General features: G+C 35.8%; 1 protein-coding gene across 4 annotated transcripts in view; it reads left to right on the top strand.

Annotated features, from left to right (window-relative positions):
• Positions 1-1,425: 1,425 nt before the first annotated feature.
• The window catches only part of nfic (nuclear factor I/C), a 128,486-nt gene continuing 110,301 nt past the window's right edge, over positions 1,426-19,610 (top strand). For 2 of the 4 annotated variants that reach the window (XM_051904615.1, XM_051904614.1), the window contains exon 1: positions 1,488-1,767. In XM_051904615.1, the coding sequence (XP_051760575.1) occupies positions 1,669-1,767 (99 nt within the window). In that variant the 5' untranslated portion in view covers positions 1,488-1,668. Of the gene's footprint in view, positions 1,768-19,610 lie in introns of all 4 variants that reach the window. The other 2 variants (XM_051904611.1, XM_051904616.1) reach the window with 2 other exon arrangements.

The raw sequence follows: 19,610 nt of genomic DNA, 5'->3' as shown, positions 1-19,610 counted from the left end.
AATGTTTCATTATTAATTGTGTTGGTCAAATTTGTTGTATTTCCTCGCAATTTGAATTAAATTTAAATTAAAGATTTTTTAATTATTTAAATTTTTTCGACTTGTACCATAATATTTTTCCAGTCACCTACATATTTTAGATTTCTTGTGATGCTTTTTCCATTTTATCTTCATTCTGTTACAGTACTAAATTTAGTCATATGCTGTTCACACCATGTCGTAATTTCCAGATGACAACACCTGATGTTCTGCTCGAAGCTGTTCACGTCTTCGGACTGGAAATTATGCATTTTTATGGCAACACTATCAACGCCTAAATGAATCTCTACAAGCTTACAAATTGTAATTACGAGCTCGACGAGAATGTAAATGCTTTTTACAAGTTGAAATCTCGTAATTACGGTAATTATGACATAGCGTGAATGCACCTATATTAATAGGCCTATCCAGCTTATTTTTTTGCAATGTGGAAGTAAGCAATTTTTTTATGTGTGAGACATCTGATTCATTAGCGCCTATAGGTAATGGAAGCAAATGACACCAGACGCCATTCACATTAAGGTTACAAATGGCTGCGCCCACTCTTTTTGTGAAAAATAAGGTGGATAGTAATATATTTCATTTAAAGGGGACTTTTGACACTTAGTCCTTTGATGCATGATAAAAACAAAAATTCCAAAATCAAAAAAAGGAAAAGAAAAAGCAAGTAAACCAAACAAACACTTCCCACATGTCCCCCACACTCACTCAGCACTCCTGTGGCCAAGCAAGGGCTGGACTTCTCATTGCCATGTGGTTGATGGAGGTGGTGGAAAAAAAAAAAAAAAAAAACCATTTTAATTTCCAAATTTTTGTAATAAAAAAAATTTCTTCTCCCAGCAATGTTTTCTATTCAGCTCTGAGTGAATCAAAGATGATGAACAGGACATAATCAGTTGGGCTGCCCTGGTTGCCAGCTGTGTGGTCTCAAAGTGGGAGATTCACTATTGCATGAAGACGTATGGGGCTTCTGCAACTCTCAAATACACAGCCATACAGATAGGAAACTTGTGATTGAACAAGGTCAAAAGAAAAAAAAAAAGTCTGCTGATGTTGGATGACATCATTGTGGCCAGGTCTCGACGTAGGATTGACTTTTTGTTGTTCAAGTGGGTGTGTGACCTGCTGAGCTTGTAAGAAAATAGCATGTTTGAACGCTGCACACTACGTATGTTCTGTTTATAATCTCATACGATTTTTGGCATCGACTCCCAATTTCTTCATACATGTGCTTTATAAAACCAAAACCGTGTGGTTTTGTGTGAGTGTGTGACTGTTAACACAGCTGGCATTAGCTGGTCTGTCTAGCAGCCGGTGGTGGTGGTGATGTGGTCTGGGTGTATGCATGGTCTGCTCAGAGAGTGTGGACTCTTGAGTGGGAACTGTTGTCGAAGTCTTAATCCTTTAGGTCTCACCCTCATGCTCTCTCTCTCTCCCTGTCCCTCTAAACTGTCCAGTCTCTCTCTGTGCCACACAGGGAGGTAAAGATGAGAGCAAGAAAGAGGCAGCTGAGGAGGATTTGCACTTCTGTTCCTCTTGTTTCTCCTGTTTGGCTGAGTTTGGGACTGCTCTGAGAACATCCACATCTCCCTTTTCTCTCTCTCTCGCTTCCTGTATCTGTCTCTCTTTATGGAGCTCCCCAGCATCACACACACGAGTGGCAACGCGGCAGAGAATGCCGTGAAATGGCAGCTGTGTTATGATATGACAGCCAAGACGTGGTGGATGGTGAGTGTCATTATTTAACCTACTTTAAAGAAACTTCAAGCTAACCTGCTTTAACATGTTCAACCTGTTGCAGATTTTGCATATATATCTCTTTTGTATACCAGTCATGACGTAATTGGCTGCAGAGCAATTGTTGGAGGGGTCTGACGTGTTATTTGTAGTGCGGTGAGCAGGTGACCTCAGATGACTTTGGAAATATAGCTGAGCGCTATGTTGTTGGGAGGAAGCTTGCGTGATCTAGACACATTCTGGGAGTTTTTATTTTGCTTTAGCATGTTTTATGAAATTGCAAGTCAACTGTTATTATTTTCCTAAAATTCTTTGACATTGTAGGAAATTTACGCACTTAAAAATTCCTTTTACTTAAATTCAATAAATAAAAATTCATTAAAAATAAAATATTTTATATATTTTTATAATGTAATATTTTATACTGTATATATAATAGAATATTTTATTTAAATAAATAATATATATAAATAAACAAAATAGATATAAGTTGACTTTGTGTATTACTTAAACATTTCCATTAAAAATTGTTCACGTTCTTTAACTTATCTTTCTTTTTATTGTGAAAGACAAGCTCATTTTTTATTTAAAGGTTATCAAACCTTAGTTTTTTCTCGAATTGTAGGCACTTAGCTTTGACTTACCTGATATAACTGTCCAGTGCTTTGTTGTAATGATTGCAAAATGACATGTGGCATTAAATCAAGCTGTTTTGGAGCAGAATGCTTTAAATATCATTTGAATATCACAATATGTACAGCTCCTGTTCTACATGAGCTGATTTTGTTAGTTTCACATTATCATTAACACATGAAGTTGTTTAAACTCCATTCCGTCCACGTGTTTTATTTCACATGCATTGTGTTTTAGCTTATCCTAACGTGTTCTCCAGAGTTGGAGAGCTCTTTTCTTCTCTCAGCCAGTTTCTGTTGGAACGCTCTTTGTTTGTTCAGTGTTCAAGTCTTCAGTTTTGCTTATTTATTCATCGATAATGGATTGATTCTGTTCCCTGTTTCGTCTCTGTTATAACAAAAGTGATTGCCCACCCTTTATCCTTCTCTCGCTTGCTTTCTTCTTCTCTGTCCTCCCTCCTTTTCACTCTTTACTGCGTTAGCCACCCACACTTTTGTTTAAATTAACTTGGCAATTAACATTTGCTATGAGCCTTTACTAATAACTAATCACAAATGAAGGGCTTTGATTGTTTGTCAAGCCCCGTTTGAGAAATGACCTTGCTCTCGGAGCCGGTGTTTCACACATGTTCTCACTCATTCACCTCATGCTTTGATCCTTTTTGTAAGCTTCACTCGTTCGGTTCCATACGTACCCCAAAAATTCTCTGTAAAAGAGTTGTTTCACAGTTCATTTAATTTTCCTAAAAAATAAATAAATAAAAAAATCTGTTGTTCTTTAGTCCTTTATACAGTATGGTTATACATTCTAGCAAACTATTTATTTCCTCCTATTTTATAATACATCTTCAATGCATTATGCAGTTGCATTAGGCTGCTTGTTAAGACTATATCAGGTGTAATGCATATGAATGTATATGAGTGTTGAATGCATATGCAACTTTGTGATGTTTTTTGACTCAAAAGTGCCCAGCTCAAGACATGTGGGTGGGTTACACATGTTGTGCTGTTGTAGCCACAACCTTTTGAAATCACATCTGACAAGCGGAAAATGAAAATCAACTTACAACAGAGAGAAGCAAAAATGTTTTCAAAGTGATTGCAATTCATCTTGTATTTTTTTTTTTTTTTTTTACATTTTACGTGTGGGTGGAGGAGTTTATGCTTGCTTAACTCCTCTATAGACTCGCTTTTCATAGTAACTTCAGTCTTTCATATATATCTGTAGATTTATGGGCCATATGTGTGACGTGTAAACCTGTTTGTTTCTTAAATGATCAGGTGTGTGTGTGGCACTTTGGAGCTCACAAACAATCATTTTATTCACTATAATGTAGCTCAGAAACCAAAGATTGTTCTAGTTTGGATATGGTCAAATCTGATTCCCTTCCTACTCACGAAATAAGAGGGAGGGGAGAAAAAAACTTAATCAAAGGAACATCTCCTCAGAATTTGGGATTTCCTTAAGTAGGGCCTAAATTGTGCAGAGGAGATTAGGTTTGGCTAATGGGTTTTTGAATTAAATACAAACATGGTTACAACTTAGTTGGACTTTTGCAGAATTACACTTCAGCTAAAGCTCAGGGTAAATCAAACTTTTGGGTTTTAGAGAGCACATGCTATTAGAACAATCTCAGATTTTTGTTGGGAAGAGCCATTTGGTCTTTGTGGTCTCTGGTTTTCTTGTGGCTTAAAAGGATTGTTCACTCAAAAATTAAAATTGTTTCATCATTAGATCACCCTCATGTTGTTTTAGTTCTTTCTTCTGTGGAACACAAAAAAAGGTGTTTTGAAAAAAAAGAAGTCACACACAAAGTCTTTTTCATACACAAAAAAATTAAGCCTTTTTTAAAGATTTATGCAATTTAATTTAGTAAAATTCCATCAAACTGAACTGAATAATCCTTATGAATCCTTATGAAACTCCCTGACTCTTCCATCAAGATAGGGGTATTCTCTGTTTTTACTGTTATTTTATTTCTTATGCATTTCATTTTTATTCTTATGTATTTGTTTCCTCTTTATGTAAAGCACTTTGAATTATTGATTAAGGATTGTTCAATTATTCAATTAAATTAAGAATTATTCAATTCAATTTAATGGAATTTTACCATTAATTAAATTGCGTAAATCTTAAAAAAAAAAGGCTTACATTTTTTTTTCAATGGTTTCCAAAACAACACTGGACTACACTGACTTTAAAAGGTTAGTTCACCCAAAAATGAAAATTATGTCATTTATTACTCACCCTCATGTCGTTCCACACCCGTAAGACCTTCGTTCATCTTCAGAACACAAATTAAGATATTTTTGATGAAATCCGATGGCTCAGTGAGGCCTCTATTGCCAGCTATGTCACCGAACCTCTCAAGATCCAGAAAGGTACTCAAAACGTATTTAAAACAGTTCATGTGAGTTCAGTGGTTCAACCTTAATATTATAAAGCGACGAGAATACTTTTTGTGCGCCAAAAAAAATGTAAAAAAATAATGACTTTTCAACAATATCTAGTGATGGCCGATTTCAAAACACTGCTTCGAAGCTTTACGAATCTTTTGTTTCGAATCAGTGATTCGGATCGCATATCAAACTGCCAAACTGTTGCTGCTCCGAACAGCTGATTCGAAACAAAAGATTTGTGAAGCTTCAAAGCAGTGTTTTGAAATCAGCCATCACTAGATATTGTTGAAAAGTCATTATTTTGTTTTTTTGGCACACAAAAAGTATTATCATCGCTTTATAATATTAAAGTAGAACCACTGTACTCACATGAACTGTTTTAAACATGTTTTGAGTACCTTTATGGATCTTGAGAAGTTTGGTGACATTGCTGGCAATGCAGGCCTCACTGAGCCATCGGATTCCATCAAAAATATCTTAATTTGTGTTCGGAAGATGAATGAAGGTCTTACGGGTGAACGACATGAGGGTGAGTAATAAATGACATTTTTTGGTGAACTAACCCTTTAATTGTATGGACAAAAATGTTTGTAACAACTTGAATTTTACTAAATGATTTTTCATCATTTAGGTGAATTACCCCCTTAAGAATTAGAAAAATCCATTTACTTTTTGTTATTTACTGGCTCAAGTGCTTTGTTGATAACCAGCAAAGTTGTAGAAAAGGATAAAATCATTTAAATACTCAACTTGTTGAGCAGAACCTGTTTTTGCTGCCATGCTTGACGTCCACAATTGTGACGATGTAGTGACACACGTGGTCAGGCTTACATCAGCATGGCACGAATTGCGAATACCAGCATGCGTAACACTTTAGACTTAACAGGAAGTACGCCTCAGTGTTGTACCGCCAAACCCCATTAAACAGCAGAGTTTGATGGTAACTCAAAACAGAGAGGATGGCAAAATTTGTACCAGAGCCCATGAATCTTTCCCCCGTAGTGATTTTCTACAGCATGAGAGTGGGACAGCACGGGGGTTGTGGTTCCAGCCCGTGACTTCAGACGTCTGGAAACTGACATGAATCATTCCCAGCAGTAGAGAGAGCAGAGAGGCTAAAATTAGAGAGAATGGTCATTGAGGAGACGCACTAACAGCCCTCACAGATGCAGCCAGTCAGTACCGGCTGAGCCGCCCGGACTGAGGTGGGAGGGTGTATCCCCCGGGCATTTACACGATTCTTTAGCCATTTACCGTATTTGGGATCATGTGATCTGTGACTTTGGGTGTACAGGTGTAGATGAACCAGTATTACTGTGGATGTACAATGGTTGTATCAGATGCTAATACCATGGTACTTCAATTTATACTATGACAATGAATGATTGCAATATTCATATACCACTGTATTTACACCATAGTCCAAATTACTTCACAGAATACCATGATATTTCCTTGTCAAAAAACAAGGAAATATCATGATACTTTTACCTTTCTTATTGCTATTATTGACTACAGGTAAACGTTGCACCTAACAATTTTATTACAATTAAAGAAATAGCTCAGCCAAAATTAAAGGGTTCACCCAAAAATGAAAATTCTGTCATGAATTACTCACCCTCATGTCGTTCCAAACTCGTAAGACCTTCGTTCATCTTCGGAACACAAATTAAGATAATTTTAATGAAATCCCAGAGCTCTCTGACCCATCCATAGACAGCAATTTAACCGACACTTTCAAGGCGCAAAAAGGTAGTAAAGACATTGTGAAAATAGTCGACATGACTGCAGTGGTTCAACCTTAATGTTATGAAGCGACAAGAATACTTTTTGTGTGCAAAATCAAAACAAAAATAACTACTTTATTCAACAATTTCTTCTATTCCCTGTCATTCTCCTACGCTGTTGACGTAGTAAACACAGTGCAGCACTTCCGGGCTTTACGTCAGAACGGCGATTAATTATTGGCCGACTCATTATTGGTCATGCTGCTTATGTGTACAGCGTCGGCCAATACTGATTTTGCATTTTGACATAGAACCTGGAAGCACTGCGCTGTGTGTACAACATCAACAGTGTAACAGACTGACAAGGAAGAGAAGAAATTGTTGAATAAAGTCGTTATTTTTGTTTTGCTTTTGCGCACAAAAAGTATTCTCATCGCTTCATAAAATTAAGGTTGAACCACTGTAGTCACATGGACTATTTAACAATGTTTTTACTAGAAAGTGGCCTATAGAGGGGTCAGAGAGCTCTCGGATTTCATCAAAAAAAAAATCTTAATTTGTGTTCTGAATATGAACGAAGGTCTTACAGGTTTGGAACGACATGAGAGTGAGTAATTAATGACAGAATTTTCATTTTTGGGTGAACTAACCTTTTAAATGTATAATTTACTCACCCTCATGTTGTTCCAAAACCATATTATTGACTTGTTAAAGAGAAGGAAAAAAATCAAAGGAGCTGTCAAGCTCTACAAATTACAAAAAGTCATTATTCATGAATCATCTTCCTCTCCACTGTAGCTCTCAGTTCTCATTTGTATGATTTGAATATGCTAATATGTTTGTGCATGCAAGACATAGAGGTTTAGAATGATATGAGTGTGAGTAAATGAAAACAGAATTTTAATTGCTGGTCTATCCTATTAATTTTGACAGCTCAGTTCTGCTCATAAGTTTACATACCCCATGCAGAATATACAAGAGAATATTAACAAAATAAGAGGATCATAAAAAAATAGAATAGCATCTGTTAAGTGATGAAAAGTGTTTACATATAATCCACAGAACAAAATAACTGAATTTACACATGTGAACCAGTTAACAGTGCTTTTCTTCAGAAAAATCCTCCATGTTCTTCACATTCTTTGGTTTTCTAGCATCTTCTGCATATTTAAACCCTTTAGTGACTGTATGACTTTGAGATCCATCTTCTCACACTGAGAACAACTGAGCGACTCATATACAAATATTACACAAGGTGAAAACATTTACTGATGCTCAAGGAGGCAAGATTTTTCTTTCCTATTTTTTCATTTAGCACTGCCTTTCAGAAGCTACATAAGATATTTACGTTTCCCCCAAAGACAAATTACAATTTACCATCTAATTCCAGGTCTTAATGCACATTCTGCAAGGGGTATGTAAATTTATGAGTAGAACTGTAACTGCTGCAACTGTATTGCAACTAAATGAAGTCTTAATGCCTCACAATTAAACATTTCCTGTCATGCCAAGTGGATCTTAAAGCGTTAGTGCTCATCTCTTAATGAACTGCAGAGCAGAGGCACTGAAAAGCAATCTTTTGGCCCCGGATAATCCACCACCTTAAAAAAGGAAAATATTTTGTTTTGCATTTTGCATGCCAGTTGTATAATCCTGACACCATCTGTGAGAGGGGATCTTCAGCTGCATGGGATGTTGTGTTTACTCTCTCAGCCTTTTGGTCATCCCTTTCAATGCTTTGCTTTAGTACCCACACTATCTACTTGATTCAACATGCAGTTCATAATATTTAGATACTTTGAACTGTACAGTACATGAGGTTTAAGAATCAACCTCTGAAAAATCCATACCACTAATATGAATACTAGGCGACACATGTATTTATATGGTTGTTAAAGCCCTAACCATTTGTAGGGTTCTTAAATACAACATATTTATCTGATCAACTCATTTGTTACAACACATTTATGAGAACATCTTAATAAAAAAAGAAGAAGAAAAGAAATCATATTAGTCATTCTTTGTCAAATGGTGCATATGTATATTATTCTGTTTAGGCTGAAATATTACATGTCACCACAAGGGGGAGACAAAGTGTTGCTTTTTGGTTCGTCTGGTGTCGTTATGTTAGCTATTTCTCCAGATTTCAGAGAATGGGGAAATATGCGTTTTACTTAAATAACCAGTCTTAGGTTAATTTAAATAATTAATTAGTTAAAGGTGAAATGTCATTGTAATTAATGTTTGATTTTACCCATGTATTACTTTTCACCCATATTTATTATTTTATTCTGTGTAGAATTAATACTCTATGACTGCACTACAGGTACTTTCCATAATTTTTGATTTGGGGTTGTCACACATTATTCTTTTGTTTTATTCATAACAAATCCAACCAATCTACTCCATCCAAGGCACCCAGTAACTGGACAGAGTCCCAACCCTAAACACTGCAGCTTCAAGCCAAACCTCATGCATCATCTTTGTAGTTCTGTAAACATGCGGCATGTAACATTGTTTATCTGTGTTGGAAAATGGAATTAAGCTTTGAGGTGTGTCCAAAACTGAAATACAAAGCACATGAAAATGATTCATATAGTTGGGATAAAGCACAACACCACAGATACACATCTGTAAAGGGTCAAACATCTCATATTGCTTTCTTTTTTTATGTTTTCCATGATTGAACCTTAACCACAATTGAACAGAATGTTTGTGTGACGTAAAGCTGTTAGGTCATAATAACAATTTACATTTTATTAGAATTGAGTAGCTGCTATGAACTTGAACTCAGACGGCCAATCAGGACTAGAGTTTTCTTCTCTTTATGTATTTTTTAAGTCAAATAGCTCATTTCAAAAGTGAATCTTTTAGCGCATTTTTAGCTTGCGATGCTATCACAACATCTGCGTAGTTTTCCAGAGGGTTTTGTGCATAAGCTCCCCTCCGCATACTAGTGTATAATCTTTAAAGGAGATGTTTGTAACCAGTTAGACATGTTAAATATGCTTAATGCAATGTTGTTGACCCAAAATTAAAATTCTGTCATCATTTACTCATCCTTTGTGTCATTCCAAACACATTTTTTGTAACACAAATGAAGAATTAAAAAAAGTATTTTTTCCCCCCCTATATACAATAAAAATAAAACAATAAAGACAACATTGGACCATACTGACTTTCATTGTATGGACAAAAAAACAGTTCTTCAGGAACTTCATACAAGTTTGGAACGACACAAGGTTGAGTAAATCATGACAATATATTTGAGTGAACTATCCCTTTTAAAGGGTTAGTTCATATGCGTTACTCACCCTCATGTCATGTTGTTCCAAACCCGTAAGACTTTCGTTCATCTTCAGAACACAAATGAAGATATTTTTAATGAAATCTGAGAGTTTTCTGTCCCTCCATTGACAGCCTACGCAATACCATTTTAAAACCCCAGAAAGATAGTAAAGACATTATATAAATAATCCATGTGACCCAAGTGGTTTAACCAAAATTTTAAGAAGTGATGTGAGTAGGCTACTTTGTTTCCGCAAAACAAAACAAAACAAATGCATAATTTACCACTTTATTTACAAAATTTTAATCTCCAACGCACAAACCCCAAAATGAAAATTCTGTCATCAATTACTCACCCTCATGTTGTTCCAAACCCGTAAGACTTTCGTTCATCTTCGGAACACAAATGAAGATCTTTTTGATGAAATCTGACAGCATTTTGTCCCTTCATAGACTGCCTTTGCAACTTGATATTTGACGCTTCAAAAAGTTCATAAAGAGATCAGAAAACTCCAACGGTTTAGTCCAAATTTTCTGAAGAGACTCGATCGCTTTTTATGATGAACAGAACCTCTTCTGGAAGCTCAGACCTGCGTAACACACGAGAATGAACCTCATTGGTTACGCAGCACGTTTGAGCTTCCGGAAGAGGTTTGTTTTCTTGTACGTCATTCATTTTCGGTTGAGCTTCTGCTTATGTTCACTGATCAAGGTTTATATGTGAGTAAAAGCCTAAATTAAATCTGTTCATCATAAAAAGCGATTGAGTCTCTTCAGAAAATTTGGACTAAACCGCTCGATTCATATGGATTAGTTTTCTGATCTCTTTATGAACTTTTCGAAGCGTTAAAGATCAAGTTGCAAAGGCAGTCTATGAAGGGACAGAATGCTGTATGATTTTATCAAAACGATCTTTATTTGTGTTCCGAAGATGAACAAAATTCTAGAATGACACGAGGGTGAGTAATTAATGATATTCATTTTGGGGTGAACTAACCCTTTAAGATCACTGCACCCAAAGCTATAGATTAGCTAAATGTTTCATTTTGACATCATTACATTACAATGTATTGTTAAAGAGTTAGTTCACCCAAAAATGAAAATAATGTCATTTATTACTCACCTTCATGCCCTTCCACACCTGTAAGACCTTCGTTAATCTTCGGAACGCAAATTAAGATATTTTTGTTGAAATTTGATGGCTCAGTGAGACCTCCATAGCCAGCAATGACATTTCCTCTCTCAAGATCCATTAATGTACTAAAACATATTTAAATCAGTTCAAAACAAAATAACGACTTATATAGTGATGGCCGATTTCAAAACACTGCTTCATGAAGCTTCGGAGTGTTATGAATCTTTTGTGTCGAATCAGCGGTTTGGAGCGCCAAATTCACGTGATTTCAGCAGTTTGGTGGTTTGACACGAGATCCCAATCATGATTCGACACAAAAGATTCATAACGCTCCGAAGCTTAATGAAGCAGTGTTTTGAAATCGGCCCATCACTATATAAGTCGTTATTTTGTTTTTTTTGGCGCACCAAAAATATTCTCGTTGCTTTATAATATTAATATTGAACCACTGTACTCACATGAACTGATTTAAATATGTTTTTAGTACATTAATGGATCTTGAGAGAGGAAATGTCATTGCTGGCTATGCAGGCCTCACTGAGCCATCGGATTTCAACAAAAATATCATAATTTGTGTTCCAAAGATTAACGAAGGTCTTATGGATGTGGAACGACATGAGGATGAGTAATAAATGACATTGTTTTCATTTTTGCATGAACTAACCCTTTAAAATGTATCCTATTATTAAAAATTAATGAAAATATAATGTACAATTAAATGATTATTATAATGATTATTTTAATGGCTTTAAGTTTGCACTTTAAAGTGTTAATTCACCTAAAAATGAAAATTCTGTCATTAATCACCCTCATGTCATTCCAAACCTGTAAGACTTTCGTTCTTCACGTAAACGCTGGGGTATGTAGGGAAGGAGAAAACGCTGGAAAAAACGCTGTGGTGAGGAAATAGCTTATCATTTAATAAATCTTCACCATGTTTGCTCTTAACCATTTGTTTTTCGAGTTTACACTGAAAAATGCTGTTTTATAAGAGAATTCACTGACAATTGATTGACAGGTATGATTCAGTTTATGGCACTTCTAATTCATTTCTATGGTATCCGCAAACAGTGATTGGCTGTCATACAACTCTGAACGAAATTCAATGACGTCAAGGGTTGTCAATGCGATTGGTTATCAAGGCACACGTGACCCAATATATCGGTTGCACTCTTTACAATGGTAGAGCCACGGACCCTCATATCTCCCACTCCCAATAGAGTACCTCAGGGATGACGTGTTTTTGTAGGCCAACCCGTAAGTTAGCGACGCACGGGTTCCCTCGATCGAAAGCCTATGCATTTTTCCCATAGACCATTCATGTCATCGATCAAAACGTGAAAATATTTAGAGGCTTTGTTAACCACAGACCTTATTTCAGGCGATTTGGCAAAAACCCATTCAAAAAACCTATTGACTTCGGGGCGATGGAACCAGAAGTCCTAAAATGCTAACTCACTTCCGGGTTTTGCCTACAAAAACACGTCATCCCTGAGGTACTCTATAATAAGACGTGCGTGTGTTTACAAGAGCACCACGCATGCGTGTTGTGTTGACAAGAGAGCAGACATTGCGTGAACGTGCATTGGAGATTAATCATTTTTAAACAAAGTGGTAAATTATTATTATTATTATTTGTGCAAACAAAGCACTCGTGTTACTTCATAAAATTGAGATTAAACCGCTGGAGTCACTTGGATTACTTTAATGATGTCTTTACTATCTTTCTGGGGCTTGAAATGTAGTTGTGTAGGCTGTCAGTGGAGAGACAGAAAGCTCTCAGATTTCATTAAAAAGATTTTCATTTGTGTTTTGAAGATGAACGAATATCTTACGGGTTTGGAACGACATGAGGGTGAGGATGAGGGTCATTTTTGGCTGAACTAACACTTTAAGCATCTTAACAAAGTATGCAAAAGCATAATATGATAGGCTAGGCTACTATACACATGCTATTATAGGCCATGCTTAAAAAGAAACCCTCAGTTTCATACAATATGTAGCAGGAGGTCCCTGCTCCATCTCTTTATCCAGTAAGGGGCCCTCAGCTATGAAAAGGAAAACATGAAAAAGGTTGATTTTAATTCCTATAGTTGTCAATTTTATTCATACCAAGCTAGTTTCATGACTCAAATATCAGCAGCTAATCTCTTCTAAATGTAATATAAATCATTCAGTTAATGAAGAGATCATTAGTGATAGCTGCTTTGCTGTAGAATATGTAGAATATGTGCACTTGTCTTAAGGTCTTGACATGTGCTAACTAATCTGCATGTAATTAGAGTTCTTGGACTCTGCTGCAGGGTGCCGGGTCATTAGCTTATCACAGCATAATCACTAGCAAATTACTGCGGTGTAATCATTTTCTAATAGCCATTAGTGGAGTCCCGCAGAGGATTTGGTGATTAATTTCTAGCATTATGCAAATGGTGGATATTTGATGCTGAGCAAAGCTCTTTTCTCAGCATCAGACTGTCTTGTTCATGGCTGCTCCATGAATCATGAATCATGTCATCATGGTAGCATCTACTGTATTATAGATCCATGTGTTAGCTCTGTCAATTAAGGCTGGAGGTTTTGCTATCAGCTTTGTGTACACCATTGATTACTTTTGTTGTGCATATTGCATGTTGGGCTTTGCTGTAAAATGAGTAAACTGATTATCTACACATTGGCTGCTTTCTCATTCTCAACAGTAGCACTTTATAAAATCTAGTGTGAACGGAATTGCACAACCTGTAGTAATCATTGTGTACTACCCCACCCGATCACACCATCCCCCTTTAAATTTTACAATTTGAGCTCTGCATACAGTGTAATGCTGGACAAAATACAAATAAAAACACACAAACTGCACAGTTTGCAGAAATTTCAATGCTTTTCATGGGGTCTCAATCATTTTGAAGGGTTAGTTCACCCAAAAATGAAAATAATGCCATTAATTACTCACCCTCATGTCGTTCTACACCCGTAAGACCTTTGTTCATCTTCGGAACACAAATTAAGATATTGTTGATGAAATCCGATGGCTCAGTGAGGCCTCTATTGAGAGCAAAGCCATTGAAACTCTCAAGATCCATAAAGGTACTAAAAACTTATTTGAAACAGTTAATGTGAGTTCAGTTGTTCTATCTTAATATTATAAAGCGACAATAATACTTTTTGTGCGCAAAAACAAAATAATGACTTTTCATCAATATCTAGTGATGGACCGATTTCAAAACGCTGCTTCATGAAGCTTCTGAACTTTATGAATCTTTTGTTTTGAATTAGTGATTCGGATCTCCTATCAAATGGCTAAACTGCTGAAATCATGTGACTTTGATTCAATTCGTAAAGCTCTAAAGCATTGTTTTGAAATCGGCCCATCACTATATATTGTTGAAAATTCACTTTTTTGTTTTCTTGTCGCTTTATAATATTAAGATAGAACCACTGAACTCACATGAACTGTTTCAAATATGTTTTTAGTACCTTTATGGGCCTTGAGAGTTTCAATGGCTTTACTCTCAATAGAGGCCTCACTGAGCCATCAGATTTCATCAACAATATCTTAATTTGTGTTCGGAAGATGAACGAAGATCTTACAGGTGTGGAACGACATGAGGGTGAGTAATAAATTACATTATTTTCATTTTTGGGTGAACTAACCCTTTAAGTCACCATGAAAACAAAATGGATAATTCTTGTTTTTATGGATTATTGCAGTATTTATTGCACTGGCGCGAGGGCGGGACAACCTGTCACTTGCATGACATCACAATAATAGCAAACACTAACGATCCAATCAGTTCCTGATAGACAAAATCAAGTCCTGCCCTACATTTTGTCTTGTTTGAGAAGCCATTACACCCAAAATATACGTCACAATAGGGAAGAAAATTCTATCGCAACTTCTGTTTTAAGCCAACTTGTCTCGCACTTTCAGGTTGTATTTATGTTTTATGTTTTAAAAAATCACTAAGATAAAGATTTTTGTGATATATGTGTGCAAATAATGATGATACTTACATTTTGTCAATTTACTGTCCAATACTGATCCTATGGAGAATGTGAAGCTACGTCATGCCACGTTTCATTCTGGGGTGGGACTACCAGTAGCCCTCTGCTACTGATGCTGAAATGAATACCGATACCTGCTTACCTTTGGTTTTGTTTTTGCCTTTAATTTAAATATTCACATTCTTCATGGTATTCTTCTGCAGGTAAGAGAAGCTCGGGATTGCTTTGCAAATAGCACTGGAGCACTCTATTGGTCAGCTACTGGGTGACAGATACAGTGGTCCAGGGATGACGTAAATTTGTAGGCCAACTCGGAAGTTAGCATCACCTTGGTTCCCTCGACAAAAACCCAATAGGATTTTCCATAGGCTTTTGGATTATCGCAAAAAATAAGCTCTGTGATCAACAAAAGTTTATGATAGGCTACTTGTACGTTTTGTCCATCAAGATAATTTTCACAAATTAAAGGAATAGTTCACCCAAAAATGAAAATTATCCCATGATTTACTCACCCTCAAGCCATCCTATGTGAATGTGACTATCTTCCGTCAGACAAACACATTCAGAGATACATTTAAAAAAATATCCTTAGTCATCCAAGGTTTATAATGGTTGTGAATTGGGGGCTACGTTTTGAAGTAAAAAATAATGCATCTATCCATAAAAAAAGTAATCCATGCGACTCCAGTGGGTTAATAAAGGCCCTTTGAAGTGAAGCGATGCGTTTTTATAAGAAAAATTTATTTAAATATTTAATTTAAAACTTTATAAATTAAAATAACTAGCTTCCGGTGAACGACCATACGCAGAATGCGCAAGTCGATTTGCGGCGGAAGAGTATCCTTTGTCCTGACGCACAACGTAATGACGAACACAGAGGCACAGAGGATAGAGCAAAACAAATCACCAGTCACGGATTATAAGTCTACAACAATCATTTTTAAAGAGAATTTTCGATATAAGAGAAGAGGACCTTAAATTTGTTGCACAGCCCTATTTGTTTGAACCACGAGAGACGTCTAAGCTTACAATACCCATACATCCTGCGTCATATATCGCGTCAGAGGATTACTCATTTGGTGCAAGTCCAGAAGCTAGTTATTTGAATTTAAGTTTTAAATATGGATATTATTCTTACAAAAACGCATCGCTTTGCTTTAGAAGGCCTTTATTACCCCCCCTGGAGTCGTATGGATTACTTTTTTTTATGGATGCATTGTGTTCACAACAGACCTTATTTCAGCCATTTAACCAAAAACCCATTCAAAAAACCCACTGGCTTGGGGGACGATGAAACCGGAAGTGCTAAAATGCTAACTCCTTTCCGGGTTTTGGCCTACAAGTCACGATTACAGTAACTAAGCAGAAAAATCAAAGACTAGAATCGAAACTATATTAATCTTCATTAATTTAATTTTTTTAGTAGTCTTCATTAATCCAATGGAGCCAACCAACCCCTTGTGACGTTGAATGTTTTAGTACAGCAAGATGGCGGTGCCGTAGCCACAAAAGCTATAACAAAAATTAGAGTGGAAATCCATTTACTAAATAATGTTAATTTGACTGACTGCTTCATTTCCACTTTAATAAACTGTTGCTATGGCTTCTCCTCACGATATCTGTTTGCGAGCACTTATTTAGCAAACTAAATATAGGCTCCTGAAATATTGTTTAAATATATATGGGCTATGTGTAAAAAGAATACATACTTATAATACTCCATTAACATGTTTTACTCCCCTCATTTGCACCCTGAAAACGTACCATTTATTAAAATGTGCACTGAGAGTGAGGCTGACTTGATTTGAACCACTTGTTTTTTATAGAATTGCTTGGCTTACGCCTGAAGGTGACTGTAATATACCACAAATGATCCAAAATGGGAAAATTATGCACAATTTGCACTTAGTAAGCATTCAGATGGCAAGAGCAGTGAAAGAAAAGTTGTTCCTCTTTGAGAAGAAGGTGCAAAGTCTTGGCAGTGGATTGCATGCCTTGGATCTGTGTCTTGAGAGAGAGTTTCCAGACGCTTTCCCCTCCCCCTCTCCGTTTGCAGTAGTTTGGAAAAGTGAAGCTGAATTGGAGACTCGGATTTGCCTTGGGCAGTATATATGCGTCTCTGTGGAGCAGGCCAATCATGCATTACATCCACATGTGATTTCATGACATAGAAACAGCCACAACAAGGCAAAGTCCACATGTGCTAAGAGTCTTTACTGCAACTATGATGCCATTTGAAGAGGGGGAAGAGAATAAAAATATATAATATGACATGCTAGATCTGCAAGGCACCTAACAGCAGTTAAATAGGAAATTAACCAGCCATTAGATGTATTTTACACTGGTATTACTTTAAAAAGAAATAAGACCATTGTAAGTATTGTAGTTGAGATGCATCTTTAGGCTTCAACAGATCCACACTTTATTTATGGTACACTGCAGTATTTCCATCTCACCACTAGTAGGAGTATGACACTGTTTTATTCACTGAACACTTGATAAAGACAGTAATTGATACCTAGTACTCACTGTACAGTCTTTTGTACACTAGAAATCTCATCTGTAATATTGCCTGAACCAACTGTTCCAGCTCTACATACATAGCCAAAATGATATCACAGTTTCTTTTTTTAAATAAAAAGGAGCCATTTATAATTTCTTGCATAGGCTATTTCACAGATAAATTATATATGACTTGTCTGTATAGATAGATACCATAAATCCACCTTACAGAATCAGGATCAATCACAATAATAAGGATTAGCTAAATATAATTTTGGTAAACCTCTGTCTATGATCTTTGGAACGCTTTCCACAAAACAGTATCACAACCGTTTTTGGTCTGCCCTCTTAAGGATGTCCCCTTTTATGTGTCAGAACGATTACTTACCCGCAGGCTGTTTTTTTTTAGAGATTATGTTCTTACGTGCTTGGATGAGTTAAGAGGCTAAAAACAGACCAAACACGTTTCCACCAAACATTTTATAAGATGGTTTAGATAACATATGATCTGTCAACTCTCACATATTAACAAAACAAACCTGTGCAGTTCATTTAGCTGTGGAATTTTTGAATGTTTACTTTATGATTTCTCCTGATACAAATAGAGGAAAGAGAAGGCGTTGAGTCCTTTTATCACTTGGTGTTTCTCTAATGAACTGTTTAGTAATGTTCCCCTTACCATTTGACTTTGTCCAAGTGTCCTAGCCAGCTTTATACCTGTCCTGTATACAACAATACACCACAACACAGTTCACATATTATACATGGGTGTATTTTTAGATTTTTAGATCGAATCGCCCATTTTGAGGAGAATGCAAATTTCGTATCATTACTATTATAAACTTTATTTCATACAGGTTAATCTGACATTTGTGATCTCAATAAAAGTAAATTACATTGGCAGCTGGCATTTATTAGTGTACTTTTATATATTTAGACTTGTTTAGAAGTAAATAATTACCATTCTTGCAGAAAATTAGAATATCATTTCATTATACATTCTTGTTGTAGGAGCATTACACTTTCACAACTATTTAAAACTTTAAACTTTCACTTTGAAGAGATGATTTTGCACCTGTGGGCAGTTTACTCAGCAAACCTGGTATCTGCCCTGCTGTGGCAAGTGCTCTTTTATGCAGTGTTCCACACTTCTCTGGGTTAAATGCCTGTTCTTTGTCTTTCAGGTGCTTTCAGGTTTGACAGTGAAAAATGAATAGTCAATTTGTATGTCAGCAAGCTTTTTTTTAACTTTCAGATTTTGTGTGTGGGATGTATGTGTTTGTCTCTGTTTAAAAGCCTGTACATGTGCCTTGTGTGTGTGTTCTGACCATATATAAACTTGAAATTGTATGTGCTCTAGTAGTCATAACAATATACTGCACTGCGTACATGCGTAAATATAAGACTAGATTGTAATTTACGCAGTCATCGGAAGATTAGCCACGAAATGTTTTTCAGTACATTTACAATAAGCCAAAATGTCATTTAGATCTATAAATAAAGTGAAAATATTTGAGACAAAATCTGTTTGTTTTCATAGAGAGGAGCAGAAAAAGTTATTTTGTGGGTGAAACGAAAGCGTTTGCATGGGGAATGAAGCGACAAGTCAGAAGGATCCAAAATACGCGACTGCATTCAAAGTTGCCAACAAATACACGAGGACATGTGGATTTTGGAGTCTTGTTTTAAAAGGTCAAAACTTATTTAGATTCTTTAAAAAAAAAAAACAAGTAACATGTTAAAAAAGTAAGAGAGCTTATATAGGTAGCATATATATTTAAGTTTATTTATTTATAGATTTACCATGCGGACTAAAAGTTTTTTTTAATTAAGGAATAAAGTAAAAGTAAAATAAAGTGTATTTTATTTAGCCTATTTAGGAAAGAATAATTATGGTAACAGCAAGCTATACCATACTATTTCATTTGAGTTAAAATATTAAATTATATAAATAAACGCTTTAAGTTAAAGTTATGAATAATGTAATTACAGATATTTTTTCTTCTCATAGGCTATCTGAACTTAACTGTGCTTGAACGTTTGAACCTATATAGGAAAATTAAATGAAGCTTCATTCTTCATTTTAGTAAATTATGCTTCAGAATATTAATAAGGGCAAATAATAGCCCTAATACATTTTTTGAAAAA

This window comes from Ctenopharyngodon idella, chromosome 8, assembly GCF_019924925.1.
Source record: "Ctenopharyngodon idella isolate HZGC_01 chromosome 8, HZGC01, whole genome shotgun sequence".
NCBI lineage: Eukaryota > Metazoa > Chordata > Actinopteri > Cypriniformes > Xenocyprididae > Ctenopharyngodon > Ctenopharyngodon idella.
This window is presented reverse-complemented; position numbering and strand designations above follow the sequence as displayed.